Below are 22,040 nucleotides of genomic sequence, written 5' to 3' on the forward strand. Positions count from 1 at the left end.
CTCCTCACCCCATGCACCTCGACATGGCACTCATCCCTACTGGTGCTCGCCTGCTTAACTCTCATTCACTTCACTCACATTGTTTATTATTTTCTTTACTTTGTTGAGAAGTTTCTGGAGCCGCAAGTCCCAGGAGACCTATATGGGGATAATAAATTCAGGAGAGGACCTCATGCTTCCTCAACAGCCCCATCCCTACCACTCACTCTGGAATTCCAAGTCAGCAGTTGCTCCTTCCTGTGACTTTGTGCTGAACTCTGTGGCCTGCCCCAGTGAGGCCTCTCAGGATACCTGCTATGAATATTAGCCATTCTTCACATCCACTGCTGTTCTGTGGCTTTGGTTCAGCAGAAGAGAACTGAAATGGGGTGTGTACGGGGCTGTGAGCAAAGCCTCTTTTTTCACGTGTGTGGGTTTTTATTTCTTTTGCAAAAGCTCTGGCCCATAAACAGAGCCAAACCAAGGCTGAGTTCATGAAAGCACCTTGGCTCCAGGCTGCTGCCGGCTTTTGTTTTTTCCCTAACCTAACCGGGCTATTTCTAGCTTGCCTCCCCATTGGCTGGGGCGAGGGGTGAGAAAGGCCCTGATTCTCTCGGGGAGAGCACGCGCAGACTCATGGCTTTTCCTCTGAAACTGTCATTTCCGTCTCACAGCAGTAGCACCTTGATTATTACAGAGCACTTCTCCAGAGTCCTGGGATGTTGTCCTCCTTTGCACCAAATCTGAAACATCAGTCTGGCTGGCTGCCTGCAGATCTAGATTCGGGTGGAACCCATAAACATACCCTGAGAGGGGAGCTCTAACTTGGGACAGTTGTCAAAAGGAGGGTATGGCCCAAGTGTGATTCACATTCTGAGGTACGTTAAAGGGTCAGGTTGCCAGTGGTGTGAAATTCCTTCCTGGCTCCAGGCAGTCAGCAGTCAGGCTCCCCAGCCTTCTGTCCTGAGGGCAGAGCTTACCTGCCAGCAGCTTGAAGGTAGATTCAACCAAGAACTTATAAACCCAGAAATTTGAAATTAAAAAAAAAAAAATACTGTTCTGTTTTTAAAGGCATGTTTTGTGCCAAAAGACTACTGGTAGACAAGGACACATGGGAACCTTGTATATAATCCACTTGCAATAACTTCCATCACAGTCAAAGCTACTGTGAATTGAAAGAAATTGGACCCATTTCCCAGAGTCCTCCTCCCCATCATCCCCAGGTGGCCCAGTCAACCTTGGGTAAGCATGGTGTTCAGCTCTGCACGTCCAAATGCAGTGTGATCATTTCCCCAGTCAAGACTGTGCACCTAAGGACATCCTAAGTGGCATCTAACCTTCCTTACCTACAAGAGAATAACCAGGCCCTACTGGTATAGATGAGGGCAGCAACCAAGTACTAACCAAATCATTTTGGAGCTGGCAAGGCTTTAATCAAGTCATAAATCTGGATGGAGCTACTTCTCATGCTGAGAAATATATCAAGTTCTACTACCAGATGCCCAGGAGCACGGAGACATTAGCATACCCCCTGCCAATGGAAACCCAAAGCTTGCCCTCGGGGTAAAAAGACATTTGGGGAATGGAAAATGGGCTAGCATAGTTCCTTTTTCCAGGAATGTTTAAAAGTCCGTTTTCTTTGGGCAAATGTACATAGGAATCGTCTTGGCCTGCTTATGTGACCAGCTTGTTGGGAGGTCCCAGAAATCGGAGTGAAAATTGAAGTTGCTTGTCTTCTCCCACAGCCTTCTGGGTCTAGCTCACACATGGGGAGTAAGGAACTGAGTTTTTTTCCGATATGAATTAATCATGTCTCTCAGCCTGCTGCCTGGCGCCAGTTCCCACTCATCCTGTGCTACTTCAGAGACCATCGCTGTCACCCAAGGGGTCCCCAAACCAGAACGGACAAGTGTCCGAGAATGCAGTGAGGCAGCTTCCCCGCTTTTGAAGGGTTGCCCCGTGGCCCTAGAGTGAGGCCTGTGCATGCCACATACCATGTGCAGAGTGGAGATCCCTCCATAAATTTTAAAAGGCTGAGTGTTTTCCAGTTTTATAAAATTAAATTAAGGAAAGGACTCCCAGACTGACTATAGCAAGTGCCAAGTTTCATCCCAGCACACATCATTTTTATAGTAAGTTTTAACTCCGTGAAAAATACAGGATTATAATGAAAACCCTGACAGGCTTGGAGCCAGCTCATGAAGTAATAATGCCACGTCTTTAATATTTTTACACAGCGTGTCCTAATCTGCCACAGCTTTCTTTTCTTTAGATAGCAGTTAAATGAGTGCAAACCCCCAAAGCACTTTTTTTCTCCTCTTCTTTCAGATTGTGTTATCCTTATTTCAAACCATTCTTCCTTGTGAACCGTTTTCAGTCCATTTACATGTCTTGCTGTGTACAATTGGTTTGTCAAGCTCAGTTGCCTTTTTCTCAGCTGTTTGGCTGGAACAGAAGGGAAATATGCCCTCTTCACTCATGCTTTCTGCTCATTAAAGCTGAGAACTCAGGAACATGAGTTGTGGATATGGGGCTCACTCATGTAATGGCCAGCTAGTGAAGGCCTGGGTTGTTGTGATCTGTCCTAGAAGGAAGCCCTCAAGGCAAACTACTTGTCTGTCTCTTAGCCAACTAGAAATCCTGCCTATACCCAGTCCTTCAAATCAATAAAAATATCCACTGAGTAATGACTGTCATGAATTTAGAGCTTCTTTCAAGAAAGATGGCTCCCAGGAATCCTGTCCCACAGCCTGTAAGGTGAACCACAGGGTGGAGAAGGCAGAGGCAAGGCCAGTGAGGTCTCCCAATCTTCTACTTCCGTGTTCTCCTCACCTCTTGAACTCAGGCTCTTTCCCTGCATGAGATTATTTCAGCAACAAAAACCAGAATGAAATAAGAGGCAAAAGTGAAGAAAGTTAGTGAGGTCAATTTGACTTAATCAGGGATGTCAACTAGTGGCAGGTTTCAGCTAAACTGACTCCCAAAAGATGCAATTTCATATATAATTTGACTTTCTTACAATATACTTCCACTTCCCCCTTGTAACTTTTATCGTTCTTCAGTTAATGTGCTAAAAAAAAAAAAAAATAGTGGGTGAGACCAGGAGGGAAAACCTTCACACAGATGTGAATCACACCTGGCTTTGGCTCACTTTAGAGTCACAGTGGACTTAGGGATGAAGGTCTAAAGGCAATATTTTCTTTCACTGGTTAAGAAGGGTTGATGGAGGCTTTCTGGTGCCAAAACTCTCATTAGCTAGGCAGCCTTCCCAAACAGTGCTTCCTTCTCAGTCCCCTGACCGGCCCAAGACCTTTACTCTCTTAGGCCTGAGAAGAGAGAACACTGTCATTCACTGCTGGCTGACTGTTCCCTGGAGTAGGTGTTGAGGTTGCAAGGATGGAAATGGCTGAAAGAGATGCGAGTTTCTGGATGAAGCACAGACACCATCCTCATGGTGGGGGGTGGATTCTAAGGTGCAGTAGTGTGTGGCTTTTGGTGTCTTTGTAAATGCTCATCTTCAAAAAATGGGGGATACTTATTTTACTTGAACAAATAAGGAACGTCCATGACAGAAAGGAACCCTTGTTGTGAGCCAGGAAATATGGATAATTACTCACTCGAAATATACACAGTGGGAATTCATGTTAGGTTCCTTATTTTGACTATTGCTGCTGGCAAACCTCAGAGACTGCTGTGTACAGAGAGACATACACATACATAGTACATAAAAGCACAAAGCCTGCACTACATGTGTGCAGAGGAGGATACTAATTCTGAGCACAAAATAAGTTTTTAAGTAGCATAAGTTATGTATTCAATTTACAGGTAAGTGACGAAAAAAAGAAAACAGAAGGCTAGCACTTTTGCTCATTCTTTAGTTATATTTGGTTTATTTTGGTCTTTCCTTTTACCTCTACAAGTCAACCTTACAACAGCATTTCAAATCCCAAGATGAGTGTCACAATTTTTAGAAGTATATTCTCTAAGTTCACTTTCCGGAGTTGAAGAAAAATGTCTTCACACGTATAGCCTATGGGTGAAGCCTTGTGAAGGAAAGAATATTTAGGATTGTCATACTTAGGCTATATATATTCAGCAATCGATAGTGAACACCCAAAACAATAGTCGACCAGAAAGGAATATACTTGACAAAGTAGTCTAGAGCAAGGCATGCCCTCTGCCTGGTCTGTCCCATGCCAGCTAGGGACCAACACAAAATTTTTTTAGTCTCTTGTTTCTCTGACATCCTAGAATATTGCCCTTATCCACCCTGACCAAGATTGTTCCATATACACATTACCAATAGCAGGCTGAAAGAGGGGAAGAAAGGAGTAACTTGTTTTCTTTTAAAGGCATGTCCCATGAGGTATACACAGCTTCCCCTTCATTTCACTGAATGTAATCACGTGACCAACACCTTACTGCAACAGGGATGGAAAATTCCAGACAGCTATGTTGCTAATAAAATTCAGGAGGTCTTTTCCTCTAAGGAGAAGACAAACATTAGGAGAAAACTGCAAAACAGGGAAACCAAACTAAAGTTGTTGGATTCAAGGTGACAGTGCAAATGAAAGTGATCTATCCATCCTATCTAGTGAGTTTTTCATTTAGTAAAACATTTCCTTTCTAACAGTTCTTTCAATTTATTTTCATAACTTCCATTTTCTTCCTCAGTAAGTGCATGTTTTCATTTATATACTTTGTATTTTGATTTTTCAATATCCTCTCCTGCTAATTCCATCATCCCTATCTTTTCTAGTTCTATATTTTCTTTAACTGGCTTTTGACGTGATTATAGGTCAGATTTTCCTGCTTCTTCATTCATCAGGTAATATTTGTTGAATACTTGATGATATAAATTTTATATCACTGTGTGTAGAGTTTGTTATGTTCCTCTAGATATTGCTAAATTTTCTTTGGTTAATTAGTTGAATTGCTCTGATTTAAATATGATCTTTTGAGGCTTGTTTTAAACGTGCTTAGAGCAGCTCAAGAGTTAGAATTTACACTAGGGTACTTCTGGTGTCTCTACTGAATGCCCCAGATATCAACAAGGATGTGCCATTCAGGCTGCAGAATGTGGTCTTCCAGCCCACTTTGAGCTTTCTGGAAATATTGAACTCGCTGCTTCCTGGTTGGCCTTCACTCAGTCTTAGAGTTTCCCTATGTATCACATCTTCAGCTAGGTAAAGACGATAAATTTATGTCAATTTCTGAAGCTCTTTTTCTAGGTAGCACCTCTTAGCCTCAGAATTCTCAACAAACTCTGCCTCCCTCAGCCTCGCTGAACTCTCCTCAGTCCATCTAGATTGCTGTGTCTACCTAGGATACTCCTCTCTGGTGAATTGTGTCCCCTCAAAAGACACTGAAATTTCCTACCCTCACTACCTGTGAATGTGATCTAATTTGGAAATAGGGTCTTTACCCAAGTTAAGATGAAGTCATTGGAATGGGCACTAATCTGACTGGTGTCCTTACAAAAAGGAGAAATTTGGAGAGACACCCATTCTAGGGAAGATTCCATGTGAACATGAAAACAGATCAGAGTGCATCATCATAAGCCAAGATATTCCAAAACTTGACAACAAACAATCAAAAGTTAGAAGGGAGGTATGGAACAAATGATCCCTGGTATCCCTCAGAAGGAAATAATATTCCCGACACTTTGATCTCTGATACCAGACTTGCAGAACTGTGAGAGTAATATTCTGTTAAGCCACACAGTTTGTGGTTATGGCCGCCCTAGGAATCTAACACAACCTCCGTGCTTTGCAGTTCAGAATGTGCCTCTAGGCAGGAAGCCAGGGAATTCGGAGGGTTTACCCAGTCAATTTCCCTTTTATTCAAGGATCACAGTCCTCTCCTGTCTTGTCTAGTGTCTAAAAACAGTCATTTCAAGCCCAGTTTTCTAGCTATTTATAGCAAAAGAGTAAACCCAGTCCTTGTTACACCATCGTGGCTTTTAAGATTTTCTTTATCAGCTAATTTTAACAGCTTGCCCTAGATGGTAATTTGTAAATCTTCTTGGTTTTCCAAAATTTGGGGAGCTCTGTGACTCCCCTCCCAAGCACCATTGCAGACACCACATCAATTTGAAAACCATTGACTGATTGGAAAACTGAAGCCTGAGGATCCTATCAAAATCTGTGTTCTCTTTGAGTCACAAATCAACGTGAATGCATTTTCTCTCTTAAGGAAAAGTCTAACAAAATTGTTCCTCACCCTGATAGGCTTCATAGGGAGGGGCGTTATTCAGGAGCCAGACTCTCAAAAACTTTGTAGGTGCTTCTTCCCAAGTCTTTCTCAAATTGAGTTTCAAGAATTCCACCTCCATGGAAGCCCTCACACCTGCCCTTAGGAATCTGCCTCACCTCATCCCACCAGGAATACCAAGTGGGGATGCCCTGAAAACATGTCCAAGACCCAGAGCCAGAGGGCTGGAGAGAGGGGTCCCAGCTGCTCCCTATGCTTCCAAGGAGATGGAAGTGTTTTAAATCCAACTGTTATGCAAATATACCACTTAGATAGCTGCCTAGTATTTCTGGCTTCCAGAGAAGTAACTTATCAGTTGCAGAAAACAGATTGAGGCTGCCACCATTGCTTTCTCTGCCTCAATACTTTCTCAGAAAATCAGTTGTAAAGAAGCTAAGCAAATAAAGATTTAGGGGTGCATATGAGCGGTTCATTGGCCAAATATCTTCTGTTTCCTTGGAAATAGCAGTTGTTTATCAACTTTGAGTCTAATTAACCTTACCAAAGGCCTGTCCTCACTAACCAAACAGAGTGATCATGAAGCTTACGTCTTAGCACTGTTTGGTATCTTTCCTTTTTTTCCAAATCAAATGTGATACGGAACAGCCTGTTTCCATAGATCTGAAAAGCTGCACTTGTTTCTAGCTTCACCTTTTATGCTGTTGGCCTAAATAAGCAGAGTTTTTCTGCCTTTTATTAGAAAGTGAAACCATCTGACTCCAGGCTGTTTGGGACAATAGGGGAAGGATGCTTCTGATCCCAGGAGGGCCCATGTCCTGATTTCTATACATTTCACCCCACGGCCATTCCCACCAGAATGTGATGACATTACCCAGGAGCATGAGGAGCTAAGCCCCTCACATGCAAGTCAGGCAAGCACAGGTTCAGCATACAGGTAAACTCTGGCTGCCCCATACCTTAGATCTGTACACCAAGGAGTGGGACCTTCTCCCTATCTGTATCACACACACAACTGCATGAATACAAAACTAAAACACTGTGGCTTACATATTAAATACTTTATTCTTACTAATCTTATTTAATTCAGTTGCTCTAAAGTGGATTGGCTGAAGTGACCTAACTATTCCTCACATTTCTCTCCTGGGATTCATCAGGCTCGTCCAGGCATGTTCTACTGGTGATGGCAAAGACACAAGCAAAATCTCAGTCTCTTGAGGTCTAGGTTTGGAAGTGGTTCACCAACAAGTCTGCCTCATTTCTTTTATTATGGAAAAACATACATAATGTACAATTGACTGTTTTAACCACTTTGAACTGTACACTTCACTGGTATCGCTTACAGTCACATTGTTGTACAACCACTACTCTCTCCATCTCCAGAGCTTTTCATCAACCTGAACTGAAACTGTACCCATTAAATAATAATTCTCCAGTCCTTCCTTCCCCTACTTTCTACTTTTATGGATTTGACTACTCTAGGTACCTCATATGATTGGAGTCATGCTATATTTACCATTTTGTGTCTGACTTATTTCACTTGGCAAACTGTTTTCAAGGTCCATCCCTGTTGCATGTATCAGAATTTCATTCCTTTTAAGGCTGAATAACATTCCTTCATACATGCACACATTTTGTTCATCTATCCACTGATGAATATAGGTTCTTTTCATCCTTCGAGTATTTTTTTTAAGATTTTTATTTATTTATGCATACAGAATTGGGGTACAGGCCAAAAGTGCAGGGGCAGTGAGAGGATTGACCAGAGACAGAGTGCAGAGCAGAACAGGCTGATGGACAAAGTACACTGCTGAGGGGAGCAGCGGCGGATCAGGAGAGGTCTGCCACACCATGTGGGTCACTTCCCTGGCTGGGAATGGAACTCGTGCTTAAGTGGCTTTAGCTTCATAGTGCTGTGCTTTAAACCACTGTGCCACCAGGGAGGACCTTCATCCTTTGGGCTTTCATCATGATTAATACTGCAGTGAATATTGATAATATCGGTTTTAAACCCCTGCTCTCAATTATTTTGGATACATACTCAGAAGCAGAATTGCTAGATCTTTGGAAAAATAACTATTCAAGTTTTCTGCCTGATTTTTAATTTGGTTGGTTGTGATTATTGTCCAGTTGTGAGAATTCTCTCTATATATCAGCTGGATATCGATTCCTGTTATAGCTATAATTTGCAAATGTTTTCTCACATTCTGTTTGCCTTTTCACTCTGTTGACAGTGCCCTATGCACACAGCTTTAATTTTGATGGTGTCCAATTTGTCTCTGTTTTTTTTATTAATTGCCCATCCTAAGTGTTTTACACCTTTAAATCTTAACTTTAGGTCTTAGATCCTTTCTGAGTTGTTGCTTTTATATGATGTAAGGTAAAGATTCAACTTTTTCTTACATGTTGCTTCTTTTCCCAGCACCATTTGTTGAAAAGACCACATTTCCCTATTGACGGGTCTTGGCACCCAGGTTGAAAATTATTTGACCATATATGTAAGAATTTCTAGAATGTCTGTTCCATTGGCCCATATGTCTATCTTTATGCCTGTACGATACTGTTTCGATTTCTGTGACTTCACAAACTGTTGAAATCAGAGAGTTGGAGACCTCCAACTTAGTCCTTTTTCAAGCATGTTTTGGCTATCCATAATCCCTTAAAATTCCATACAAATTTTAAGATGGATTTTTCTGTTTCTAAAAACAAATATCATTGGGATTTTGAGAGGGATTGCACTGACTATAGTTTACGTGCAGGGGGTAGTGACATCTAAACAATATGAAGTCTTCTAATCCATTAGCTGTTTTCACACTTAGTATGTCGTAATTGACCAAAGTGGTCACATGGCTAAATCCCAAATCAGAGGGCGGGAAAGCACAGCTAATGGACTTTAATGGAGGACAGTGGGTGCCCTGATTTTGGATGTGGTGTGGAGACAGATATCCCAGGAGGTGGGAACCCATACCCCCTAAACCTCTCAATCATAGTTAGTTTTATAAGCCACTGTTAACTCTACAAAAAAATTAAATGTAACAGGTTTATCTGTGTCAGGCAATTATATTATTGTTAGTCCTAACCACCTTTTAGAGTATTAATATTAGAGATTGTTTTCAAGTCATAAAAAAAACTGTAAATATAGTGATGGGTGCTTTGTGTTCTCCAAGAATTTTTTCTTAATTGAATAATAACCACCCTTTCAGAATCCTAGAGAATAAAACCACCTCCTGTAATATAATATTACCCATGGAAAATAAACAGGAAGTATGGAAACACTAAAAAGTTCATCTGGAACGTGTTCTTAACCACTAGCTTAACAAATGGCTTCCATTCTCTTCTCTTACCTAGGCTGCGCCGTCAAAGGCCACCCTACCCCCAATATCACCTGGTTCCATGGTGGCCAACCAGTTGCCACTGTCACTGGACTGACATATCACATCTTGGCAGCCGGACAAATTCTCCAGGTCGCAAATCTTAGTGGCGGGTCCCAAGGGGAATTCAGCTGCCTTGCTCAGAATGAGGCAGGAACACTTGTGCAGAAGGCTTCTTTAGTGATCCAAGGTAAGAAACCCTTCCGGCTGTGGGTACCATGTTGACTCCTTGAACAAGAGAGTCCCTCTAATGAGATCCTCTAAGGATCTCGTTCTCTAGTAGGAAAACGTGGTTCTGAGAGAGTGAGTGAGTGATGCTGATCCGTGTTTGCATAGGATGCTGCTACTTGTGACCTGAGTATGGTACTGCAGGGAAAGCCGTACTCTGCTGCATGTATTCTAAAGGGGAAAATTCTGTGGGCAGGGCAGGCGTTTGTGGCAATATAACACATGAGCAAGGAGATTTGTCTGAGCACATGGGTTTCCCCTTCATCATCTTCCCTGCCACTTCGCTTTCCAGACAGGAAAGTAAATATTCCTTTTTCTTACCGGCCAACGATTCTCTGCGGAAAACCAAAAACCAGTACCTATCTATAAGATTTGTAATATGCAACCTTGCAAATAAACACTCAGAGTTTACCAGCCCACAGTTATTTTTAACAGCTTTCCTACCAGTGAGTCTCAGACCCCAAAGAGAACATCAGAAGAAAGTCCCTTTCTAACTGACATCATTTCTGACCTGAATATTCTCCAAATAGGCTGGTTTTATAACATTCATAAAGCCTGACTTGATCTGCACTTTTAAATCAGATTATAAAGTATCCAATATTTTATATCTATTGAAAAGCCACTTTCTGATAAAAAAAAACTAGAAAGTATGTTAAAAATAATAAAGAGTTATGGCTACTGATTAATTATCTCTGTGTGCCAGGCACTGGGCTAGGACCTCTACTTTCATTATACCCAGTCCTCACAATAACTTGATGAAGTGAAGGCTGCTCTACTCATTTTAAATGAGCCAACTGAGGGTCCTGGAGAACATGAGACTTGCTGAGATAAGTTGGAGTTAGAGCCCACCAAGGAGCGTAGCAGCTCCTCCTTCCTACTCTCACCCCCTACACACCCGCACTTTCTAGCCCCCTCCTGACCTCATACTGCGTAGCTCAGAGGGAATACAGAATATCAACTTTTTGTTTCAGGGAAACCCCAAAGGGAAATGGAATGGCCTGGGTGTGAGTCCTCACCTGCATGCTTAAAAAACTCAGAACAACACCCAAGGGCAGGCACACAAAGAATGGTTAATAAAAGGTTTGTTTACAAGGGAAATAAAAGTAGAGTGGATTCCAAAGATAAATAGATTAATGGTCATTAGGTCCTATCAGCAACACTGTGAGTTGGGACGCCCTCCCTACAGGTAAACCAAGCAGCACCCTGCAGCCCACATACCAAGCATGGCTGCTCAACCTCTCAGTTTCCGGCAATCCCCCTTAACAAGTCAAGCATCATGGTAAACCCATGGCATTGTGGGAGTTGTAGTGCTCGGTACCTGGGATCTCTTTGGCATGAAGGTGGAGTCCATAAAACATCAGTGGTGGAGTTCATTCAGGACATACTGTTCCCCTAATTTCACCTCTGATCCTCCTCCTGTGACAGATTACTGGTGGTCTGTGGACAGACTGGCAACCTGCTCGGCCTCCTGTGGCAACAGGGGTGTTCAACAGCCCCGCCTCAGGTGTCTGCTGAATAGCACTGAGGTCAGCCCAGATCACTGTGCAGGGAAGGTGCGTCCCGCTGTGCAGCCCCTGGCCTGCAACCGGAGAGACTGCCCTTCAAGGTGAGTGTGGCAGATGCTGACTCCGGCCTCCCCCACCCAAGGATGAGCCCTGGCTTTGTCAAGCACAGTAGGGGGAGTCTGAGTACATAGACGGGATTCTGCCATCCACGGGATTCTGCCATCCACGGGATTCTGCCATCCACGAGGCTACTCTTTCCTATAGGCACAGGCTTTTCAGGCCCTTCCACCAACACACAAAATATGCCTCAGAATGAGTGTCCTCCCTCAACAGTTTGCTCACCACTCAGCCATCTAAGGGCTGCTCCAGTGCCTCAAAGTCATTTGGAGAGCAAAAGGAGTCAAGTCCTGGAAAGAGATGACCCCAATCCTGCAGTAAGTCACTGACTCTAGTTTATATATAAAAAAAAAAGAAAAGCAAAAAAAAAAGCAGTATGTTGCCATTGAAGCGCTGAGGGGATCAGGATCACTGTCTTCTACCCCAGTCTCTCCCTTTCCTTTAATCAGGACTCATTCAATTGAGGTAATATTATCCTCTTGTTTTCTACAAAGGAATTCACCTTCTAAAGTTGAAATCTTCGTTTTCTGTAGTTCCCTCAACATTGAGTATATATTCTCTGCATTTGGGTCCCTTTCCTGAATATTCAGAATGATGCCCACGCCTTCTGCCTCTTCCCCTGTCCTTGAGCATTGAGCAGCTGTGAGTCAGTTCTGCTGGGCACCCCCACCCTAATCATCAGACAGAAGCTAACGGGATAATGGGTGGGCTTAGGCTTGGTATCAGCATGGCGCCCTGAGCCTGCACAGACTTGGCTGGACCCTGAAATGCCCCTTTCCTACTTATCTGTGGGACTTTCACATACTATTTAGGCGACCACTTTGTGTTTTGCCAGCTGACTCATAAGGAGCAGCTGAAACCAGGAGAGACTCAATGAAATATGAAACATGCTCATTAATATCAGCAGTTTAACTTGCTGACGGGAAGGTTTCCACGGGAATGATTAATGTCCTTTAATACCCTTCCTGAACTGTAACATAGCCCAGGCCGCTCCTTTCTCAAACCCCCACCCCAGCTCCTGAAAAATTGCTGAAATGTATATTTGGAAATAAAAGTTGATTGAAATGCAGGTCTGACATTCACCAGGGATATGAGAGGCTGGAAGACTGCCCTTGCCAAACTGTGAAATGAAGAAGAGGTCTTGGAAATGCCAGCCACTTTTTGATTTGCTGTAGTGATGGTCAGAGTTAATCAGCCTCATTTACGTCTGCAAATGAAATAATGGCTGCGTGTGCTTGGGTTTCCATGCCCCCCAGGAGCTTTAAAACACCTCGTGCCTGCTTCCTCAGTGGCTCTGCTCCTGTGGACTGGAAGTCTGCACGCAGCCATCTCTCCCCGGGGCAAATGGAGCAGGAAGTTGCACCAAACTAAATCACAGATCCAGATGGGGAAGAAGGTTCGCTCCCTGTCCCTGCTCTTGCTCTCCTAAGGGCCAGATGGCACCACTGGACTAGAAGGGACCTCAGGGTCACTGCTAACTGGTTTCTCTATCAAGCTTTTGGGCACTTTGTCACCCTTCTTTCATATAAACTAGTCTTTCCCAGGTCATCTTTTTATAGTCCTGCTTTGACCTTCTTTGGTCTTTCAACCATTTCTTTTAGATAAAACTTTTTCAAGCGGTGAAATGCAAGTGTTTTGAATGACATGTCTGAAAAGCACCAAGTCTTGCTATTTTCCCACAAACTGTCCTCCCTCTCTCCTCTTTAAGAATCATCCTAGGGAATCCCCATGTTTGTGTATAGGGACAGGGATTTCAGAGTGTTTCTCAGGTTATGGGCTTGACTTTGTGAGACAAGTCATTGTCCTGGACAGGCTTGCTTCTGAGGACCCAAATTGTACTTGGAACCCAGTATTCTGAGAATACCACATTTACAGCCCTCTAAGAGTGTAAGACTTGTGGAGTATGCCTTGTAGCAGTGGGAAGTTGATCTAAAGCTAGAAGGAATTTTGTTATCTAGAAGGAGAAACAGAAGCAGCACTAGCAGACAAAATGCATTGGCTTTAGTGATACCAGGTTGCCTCACCGGTTAGGTGACACAGTTTGGGCGCTGCCTTCCCTAGAAAATGGTCCTTTGCCACACAGCTGGGTGCCTTTAGGAAATACCAAAACCATAGTTCTGGATAACTAATTAAAGGACTTGTCTCCCCACAGACTCCACCTGCAAGTTCAAGGCCTTTGGGCCAGGGGAAAGCTGAGTCAACGACTTTCAGATCACTCTTTCAGAGTAAACCTTTTTAGTCACTTTCCCAAGGGGATTCATTTCCTGTTAGGACTACAAGAAAGTACCACAAACATGGTGACTTAAAACAAAAGAAATTTATTCTGTCACCGTTTTAGAGGCCAGAAGTCCAAATCAGCAGGGCTGTTCCCACCATGGGATCACTCCTCAGCCCTGGGAGCTTGTGGTGGCTCCAGACTTGGCCACCTTACTCCAACCTCTGCCGCCTCCTGTGCGGTATCTGCATCCAGTCTCCCCCCCACCTTAAAAGGACACCAGTGATAGTATTTAGGATCTAGCCAGATAATCTGGGAAGAATCCTTAATTCTATCTGTAAAGCCTTTCCAAATAAGATAAAATCACAGATTGCAGGAATTTGACACAGGTATCTTTGGGGAGGCCTTTTTCAGCTTACTACTCCAAGTAGATTCTGTGAAAAGGGGGAGAGTCGAGGGAGGGGTGCTTTCCGGGAATATGTGGCATCGTGCCACTCCCTAAGGCCTGACTCCTCTTCCTCTCTTCCAGGTGGATGGTGACCTCCTGGTCCGCCTGTACCCGGAGCTGTGGGGGAGGTGTCCAGACCCGCCGGGTGACCTGCCAGAAGCTGAAAGCCTCTGGGATCTCCACCCCTGTGTCCAATGACATGTGCAGCCAGCTCGCCAAACGGCCAGTGGACACCCAAGCCTGTAACCAACAGCTCTGTGTGGAGTGGGCCTTCTCCAGCTGGGGCCAGGTAAGAGGCCAAAGAGGGTTTTATTTGAAAGGCAAATCTAAAGGTGTGGATGGTGCCTCCATAGGAAGTAAAAGGACCACCAGTGCTCTCTCTCTGATGATCAGACTTTCACACTCCCGTCAACTAATCTGCCCAGAGCTCTTTATATAACTCACATTTCCCGTATTTGCACTTTTCCTTTCTTTCCACCTTGAGGTTTTCCTATTCTCCAATCATCTGGCCCTCAAAGACCTCCCTCAGACTCAGTTTCTCTAAGGTCATCCTTGCCCCGGGGTCCTGTGGTGAACAAGTAATCCAGATTGACCAAGACAGTGTTCCTTAGAATGCCTAAGGTAAGATTGGTTTACACTACCGTAGGATTGATAATGGGCTCATACCTCACATCAACACTGTAGATGTGTGTTACCACATGGCACCCACATATCAGTGAAGCCATCTGATCTTTCTCCTTTTGATTAACTTGCTTAGTGTAACCTCATCCATGTTGTTGCAAATGGTAAGAATTCATTTTTTATAGCTATATAATAGCTATATAGAAATGTGTTTGTGTATACATAGAGCAACTCATCAATTGTTGGGCACTTTAGGTTATTTCCATAACTTGGCTGTTGTAAACAGTGAACACAGGTGTGCATATACCCCTTTGAATTTTCATTTTTGCATTCTTTGTGTAAAAATCTAGGAACCGAGCTGCTGAATCATATGGTTTTTCCATAGGGGCTTGCCCTATCTACATTCCTACTAACAGTATACAGGAGTTTCTTTTCTCCACCCCCACACTATACTTATTATTTCTGGTCTTTTTGATGTAAGCCATTCTCTGTCAGATATATGATGTACAATTATTTTCTCCCACTGGTGTGCAGTTTTTTCGGTTTGATATAGTCCCATGTTTATTTTTGCTCCCAACAATATTCCTGTGGCCATTTTGCCTTTGTCTTAATCTACACAGGTAATCTAAGTGTAGGTTTATTTCTGGGCTCTTAGTTCTATTCCATTAGCCTGTGTGTCTATTGCTATGGCAAAGTTTGAAGTCTGGGAGTTTGATGCCCCTCGTCAGGATTGCATTGTATATTTGGGTCTTGTGTGGTTCCATATAAATTTCAATATTTGTACTATTTCTTTGAAGAATGCCATTAATTTCAATAAGATGGCTATTTTCAACAATGTTGATACTTCCAATTCATGAGCAGGAAATCTGTTCCCATTTCTATTTATTTTAATGATGTCCTTAGGGTTTTTTTTTTTACATATGTCTTCCTTCCTGCTCTTGCGTAGTTGCTCTATGGAGGACTTCCAACACTATATTATGTAGTGACTTTTCTTGTACCTGATCTTAGCAAGAAACTGAAATTTTTTCTTCTAGTATGCTGCTTCTAAGATCAAGACACAGACAGGATATTCACTCTCACCAATACAACTCAAAATTTTGTTGGAAGTCCTAACAAGAAAAAATAGGTGACAAAAAAATAAGACATCAATTATACCAAATTGGATAGAAGTCATCACTATTTGCAGATGATCTGATAATGTACATAGAAAATCCCAGAGACTATACTGTGTTTATTCTAATATCTCTTTATTAAAGTGGCAAGCTACAAAATTAATATGTAGAAATCTGTTATGCTTCTATGCATAACAAACTAGCTGAAAGAGAAATCATGAAAATAACCCCATTTGCAACCACATAAAAAAGAATTGCATATCATGGAATAAGTTTAACCAAATAGGTAAAACATTTGTACACTGAAACCTGTATGGCATTGTTCACAGAACTAGAATATTCTTGCTTGTGGACTGGAATATAGAGATTCAATTTCAGCACTATTTGTAACAGAAATAAACCAAAAAAGGGGCATGAACTTATTTGGAGCTACAAAAGCATTCCTGAAAAATGGGGCTATCAACACCCCCGATGCCACACTGTACTAAGAGTAATAGAAATCACACAGCTTAGTAGAAAAGTCAGAGCCCACAAATAAAACCATGAGCATCTAATTAACAAAAAGAGGAGTTTATGATGAAGCAAGGAAAGTCTCTTCAATAATGGTGCTGAGAAAACTAGATAGTCACATGAAAAAAAGAATGAAACTAAGCCTCTCTCACACCATTCAAAAAAATTATTCAAAATGGATTGGAGATGCAGAGAAGAAAACATAGGCATCACAATCCTTAAAGCTACTTGTGGTCATTAGACTGCAAAGGTAAGAGAAAAAGCCACCTTACTCTACCCAACTATATATAGAACAACATATTTAAAAATGAACACAGGAGCTGGAAGAGAAAAAAAAACCTTCTCCAAAGAAGTCATGCAGAGACCTACAGACATGTGAAAAGGTGTTTATCAACTTTTATTGTTAGAAAAATGAAAACCAAAGCAATGGTGTAACACCTCACAACTGTGAGAATGGCTATTACCCAAAAGACAAGTGTTGGGGAGAATGTGAGTAGAAGGCAACCTTAGTACTAGATACTAGTGGTGGAATGTTAAATTGGAGCATCCACTTTGGAAAGCAAGATAGATATCTCTTTAAAAGTTAGTTACCAGATCTGGGTTTTACCCAAAAAACACACCAGTTCAAAGGGGTATGTGTCTCCCAGTGTTCATTCAGTGCAGCATTTTGACAGTCAAGAGTTGGAACCAACCAAACTATCCATCAACAAATGACTGGATGAAAAGATGGTGATGTATATATACACAGTGAAATACTCCAACTATAAAAGGGATTAAATCCTATTTACAACATAAATGAACTAAATAAAATAGACATGAAAGGTTTTCAATTGTATACAAAAGGATAGAATTTGATGTAGTTTATAGTGCCTTATTAATGCACACCTGAATCTTGCCTAACATTATAATGCAATGTTATTTCAATTAAGAACAAAAAGTAACTTTCCCACATCTTCCAGGAAACCCAAAGGATTGGAAATTGTCAGTTTCCTGTAGCCCCCACAAAATCTGTTGAGAAGTTAGTTTAACTGAGAATATTTTAAAGATCTTCTCAGTTTTATTCAACAATTCATAAACAGGGCAGTCTCTCAAATAGCCACACAGAAAGGAATTATAAAGAGCTGTGCAAACTGAAAGGCTTTTAAATGAACAAGGTCACCTTTTAGGGATGGACGATACAATCACAAAGCTCTTCACTGGACAGTTACAACTCAAAATATGTTGGAACTAGCTATCTTCATATATTACTATGCTCCTTACCCTCCAAATTTCCTATTGAGTGAAAAAATTGTTGCTACCACTAGAGAAGAACAAATGTCACTTGGGAGAAAAGTAGTCACAGAGTTCATTTGTATCCCTGGTGAGTCCAGGTATAATGCATAGAACTGATCGATTTCTGGCACCTCTAACAATCTCCCCCACCTCTAACCTAATGTTGTTCCATAAAGAGGCATGAACTCAATTTTCTCTTCCCTGGAAAAGTCCACTTCTGATGGTTCTCATTCAGTAGCTTGAGACTTATACATGAGTTGCTATGCCATATTACTAAGGTCATTCAAACTTTAAGATGAATCACCAGCAGGTCTTAGGAGAAATGCAAATCTAATATAACAGGACTGGCGTAGCACTTTGCATGCTCAGTTACTAAATATTGCAAGTGATGACGATGCTATCTGGCCCACTGAACATACTTGTTAAAAATAGCAAGGCTTGAGGTATTAGAAACAAACTATAGGGAACTGCTTACTCTCACAGTCCTGTTGAAGCAGTTCTTCTGATGACATTACTGAAATGTGTTTCAATCTGCAGCTGCTCCACAGACATCCACTTCTGTGAGATTGGTAATGATTTCTGATAAGAAAAGCATTTGCATCCAGTGTTATGCAAATATCCACTCCTCCATCTGCCTACCACTTTAGTCTAAGTAGGACTAAAATCACTTGCTAAGTTGTAACAAACTGACTTCATGTAATAATTAAGCTTTGCTCCTTTCCTCCAACATACATTTTTGAGGCATCTATCTTGGTTCGGGGATGTGTTCCATAAAAATAGTTTGCAGGAAAGGTATGAGATCCTGAAGAGGACTATATCTTGAATAAGGTGTTTAGGTAATATTAAGTAGGAGTCATGATCAGGTTATTCTGTCAGTAGTATGGTTAAGAGAACTTGGACTTCTGTTTTGTCCAGGACTAGACAAAAGAGGAACAGTGTAGGTGATAAATTATACTGGTTATAATGAAGACACTGGAATAGAGGGGATGAAGTTGGTCCCCCTATGATGATGCAATTCACAAGGTGGGCACAACTCCTGGCTACCAGGTAGCTAACATGTCCCAGGTTTATGGATTGAATAACTAGGAAGAAAACGATCAGGGAGAATTAAGAAATTGTTTGTGAGATAGCCAAGTAGACAGAAGTTGGATGTGTGGATCTACAAGAAAACTGGCTAAATGTGACCATAAGTAGGCAAGTGGTGGCCAAGAGTAATAGGTTAAGATCACCCTGGGGAACACTAAATAAAGTAAGAAAAAATATAGAAAGTGTATTCACAGAAAAGTAATTCCAGAAGAAAGGGTCAGTGGCATCAAATGCATAGGAATTTAACAATGAGAGTAAGCACTGGCCAGTGGAACTTAACCTATAACCAATCATTCTCCCTGTGAAACGCACCTTCATTGGGGTAACTGGCACAGAACTCAGACTAGCAATGACAGTTATATGTGAGACTGGAGAAAATAGAGCTGCTGGGGACACATTACTCTCAAAATTCTCACTTATTGGCAAGGGCCATCAACAAAATGTCAGATGAGAAACTCTAGGTCCTCCTAATATCACAGAAACATGAAATCACAGCCAGAACTGTGCTCTGAAAAACAGTCAAATGTCTATAGCAGCCAAGCTAACACCTAATAAGGGACTCTTTAGAGCCTATATGTATCTTCCCAGTTCACAGCTTCTAACATCACTTGGTCAGAATTATGAGGTTGACAAGACTTGGTTTACTTGACCATAGCAGAAGGAACCATCACAGACTTTAGGCAAAGTTACCTGATTAGGTGGGTTCTTGTATCTTAACTCCTTCCCCTTGGGGAGTTCTTAACCTTTGAGGTCCTGTGAGCATCTTCTGAAAACTGGCACTTTTTACTAGAAAAAAAAAAGATTCCCGCTTATAATTTCAAAGGTTCATGGCCCACTATGGACCTTAGGAGTCCAAACGCCCTCTCTATTCCCGCCCCCCAAAATAAGAGCCTTCAGAAAGAGTCTGGTTCTGCCAGCTAGGGAAAGGTTAATTTCCAGAAGTCCACACTACATAGCTTTGCCTAATTTTGTTCAACCATCCTGGGTCTAACCTGGGAGAAATCAAGTCAAAGATGGTCAGTTATTTGGATGAAATCAGCAAGGAAACAAACTAAATTACCCTCTGATCTGAACAGGGAGGGAGCCTGGACTTAGAAGTCGTTAGCTCTAAAGTTTAATAACACATTTTGCCAAAAAAACACCTTTCTTGTGGTGAATCTGGGAGGGGGCTGACAGTCTGTAGTGGCTGTGCACCACCATTAGGCATTTGCTAGTAGAATGTTCAGTTGTCAGACCACAGGAGAGCTGGCCACCAACTGTGGCATCCTACATGCCACACAGCCCCCCTCACTGGTGCCACCTTTTTCTGTTTACCAGTGCAATGGACCATGCATCGGCCCTCGCCTTGCTGTGCAGCACAGGCAAGTTTTCTGCCAGACACGGGATGGCATCACCTTACCGTCAGAGCAGTGCAGTGCCCTGCCAAGGTAAGAGAAAGACAGCAGTCAGTGATGTTTCTCCTCCAACCAGCCCTTCCACCTCCATTTCCCCCCAGTCATCAGCCTCTCAGCCCCTGGCCTAGTGTTGGCCAAATGGGTCAAGTTGGCCTGTCTGTACTGGGGATGAAAGGTGCTGTTTCTGTCAGGGAGCACCATGCCTGATACTGTAAGAGGCCTGAACGAGCAGGAGGTGTGGTTCCCCACAGTGGCGGCCTTACCTCAAGGGCTCCACCCGCCATACACCTCCTTTTAGAAATATGCTGAGACCAGAACCCTCATCCCTGGATCTCTCCCTATTATTGCTCTCCAGTCCCCAGCCCTATCATACCTCCTGTTGCTGCCTCCCCCCTGGGCTGAGGGCTCAGTGATCCCTCCAAAGGCCCCAGCTTCAGGCTCTACTCTGGGAAGAGCTCATTCTCAGGTCATTCAGTGACACTGTCGAGAAAAAAAATTAAAAGCTGGTGACCCAGTTAAAAGAAGTGGCCTTTTGGCCCTCCCTGGTGGCGCAGCTGGTTAAAGCACAGCACTAAGAACCTTAAGCCACTTCCGCATGAGTTGGATTCCCGCCTGCCCCGGAGGTGACCACATGGCGTGGCAGACCTCTCCTGACCCGCCCACTGCTCCCCTCAGCAGTGTACTTTGTCGATCTGCCTGTTCTGTACCCCACTCTGTCTCTGGTGAATCCTCTCACCCTTCGCATCTCTGGCCTATACCCCAGTTCTGTATGAATGAATAAATAAATCTTTAAAAAAAAAAAAAGAAGTGGCCTTTTGCATAGCCCTTCAGTAACAGTAGCATGCTGAGCCTAGGTCTGGCAGCCCTGAAAGTTCTTGAGGAGTGCCCAACACCTTTGGGTTTGCAACCTTATTTCACTTCTGGCTTCCTGGCCATCCCCAGCAGAGGCAGACCCTAACCCTGCCACTCTCTCCTTACAGGCCTGTGAGCACACAGAACTGCTGGTCAGAGGCCTGCAGCGTCCACTGGAGGGTGAGTCTGTGGACCCTGTGTACAGCGACCTGTGGCAACTATGGCTTCCAGTCGCGGCGCGTGGAATGCGTGCACATCCGCACCAACAAGGCCGTGCCTGAGCACCTGTGCTCCTGGGGACCCCGGCCCGCGAACTGGCAGCGCTGCAACATCACTCCATGCGAAAACAGTACGTTCCAGCCCCAAAGAACCTTCTGTAAATTTCCCAAGGCAGCTCGGCTGCAGAGGGCCATCCCTGGGACCCAGCCTGAGCAGAAGGCACTGGGTCAGGCTTCCCAAGGATTGTGAGCTGGGTTTTATCAGAGGGCTGTAAGCCTGTGTGCAGTAACTTGTGCGCTCATGTTGTGGCCACAAAAGGTGCTGATGTGTGCCATGGACTCCCAGTTTCCTCCTGGCCTCAAGGAAGTGAAGGGTTATTGGCCAAGTGCTAGATGAAATACACCTCCAGCAGTTTGCTGGTGCCCAGGGAAACAACTAAATGGTGGTTCTTGAGGCCAGACTACTAGAAAAAGCACTGCTCACAGTGAAGAAGCACACAGAGCGCCCCCCCCACACACACACTCTGCTGACCTTCCAGCCCCACGGGTACTCACCAGAACTGCAGAGGCACGTGTCCCCGGGATCGATACCCATTCACAACCTCAACTTGCTGTCTTCTTCCACCCAACACCAGCATTTGTATCCCAGTTGAGTGAGTCGGTCTATTTTCTCATTCTCTGGTCTTCATCCCTGTGGAAAACCATCTCCGTTTTGCTTGGGGTCCAGAGGAAGAAGAAATAGACCCCCCCACTCTTGTTCTTCCTCTGGACCTCAAGCAAAACAGAGATGGTCTCCACAGGGAAGACGAAAAAGAATGAGAAAATCAAGAAACGCTGGGGTGCAGTTTTGCCCCATGAAGGCCTTGCTGACAGATTCCCAGCGCTGTGGCAGAAACAGCCCT

At 43.3% G+C, this 22,040-nt stretch overlaps 1 protein-coding gene across 2 annotated transcripts in view; it reads left to right on the plus strand.

The window, feature by feature from the left end:
• ADAMTSL1 (ADAMTS-like 1) overlaps positions 1-22,040 on the plus strand; it is a 340,785-nt gene that overhangs the window by 315,851 nt on the left and 2,894 nt on the right. For both annotated transcript variants that reach the window (XM_004677681.2, XM_012721598.1), the window contains 5 exons: positions 9,538-9,750; positions 11,214-11,394; positions 14,155-14,362; positions 19,992-20,101; positions 21,049-21,269. In XM_004677681.2, coding sequence (XP_004677738.1) covers positions 9,538-9,750; positions 11,214-11,394; positions 14,155-14,362; positions 19,992-20,101; positions 21,049-21,269 — 933 coding nt within the window. The remainder of the gene's footprint in view (positions 1-9,537; positions 9,751-11,213; positions 11,395-14,154; positions 14,363-19,991; positions 20,102-21,048; positions 21,270-22,040) is intronic.

This window comes from Condylura cristata, unplaced genomic scaffold (genome assembly GCF_000260355.1).
Source record: "Condylura cristata isolate star-nosed mole 26May11 unplaced genomic scaffold, ConCri1.0 scaffold00006, whole genome shotgun sequence".
NCBI lineage: Eukaryota > Metazoa > Chordata > Mammalia > Eulipotyphla > Talpidae > Condylura > Condylura cristata.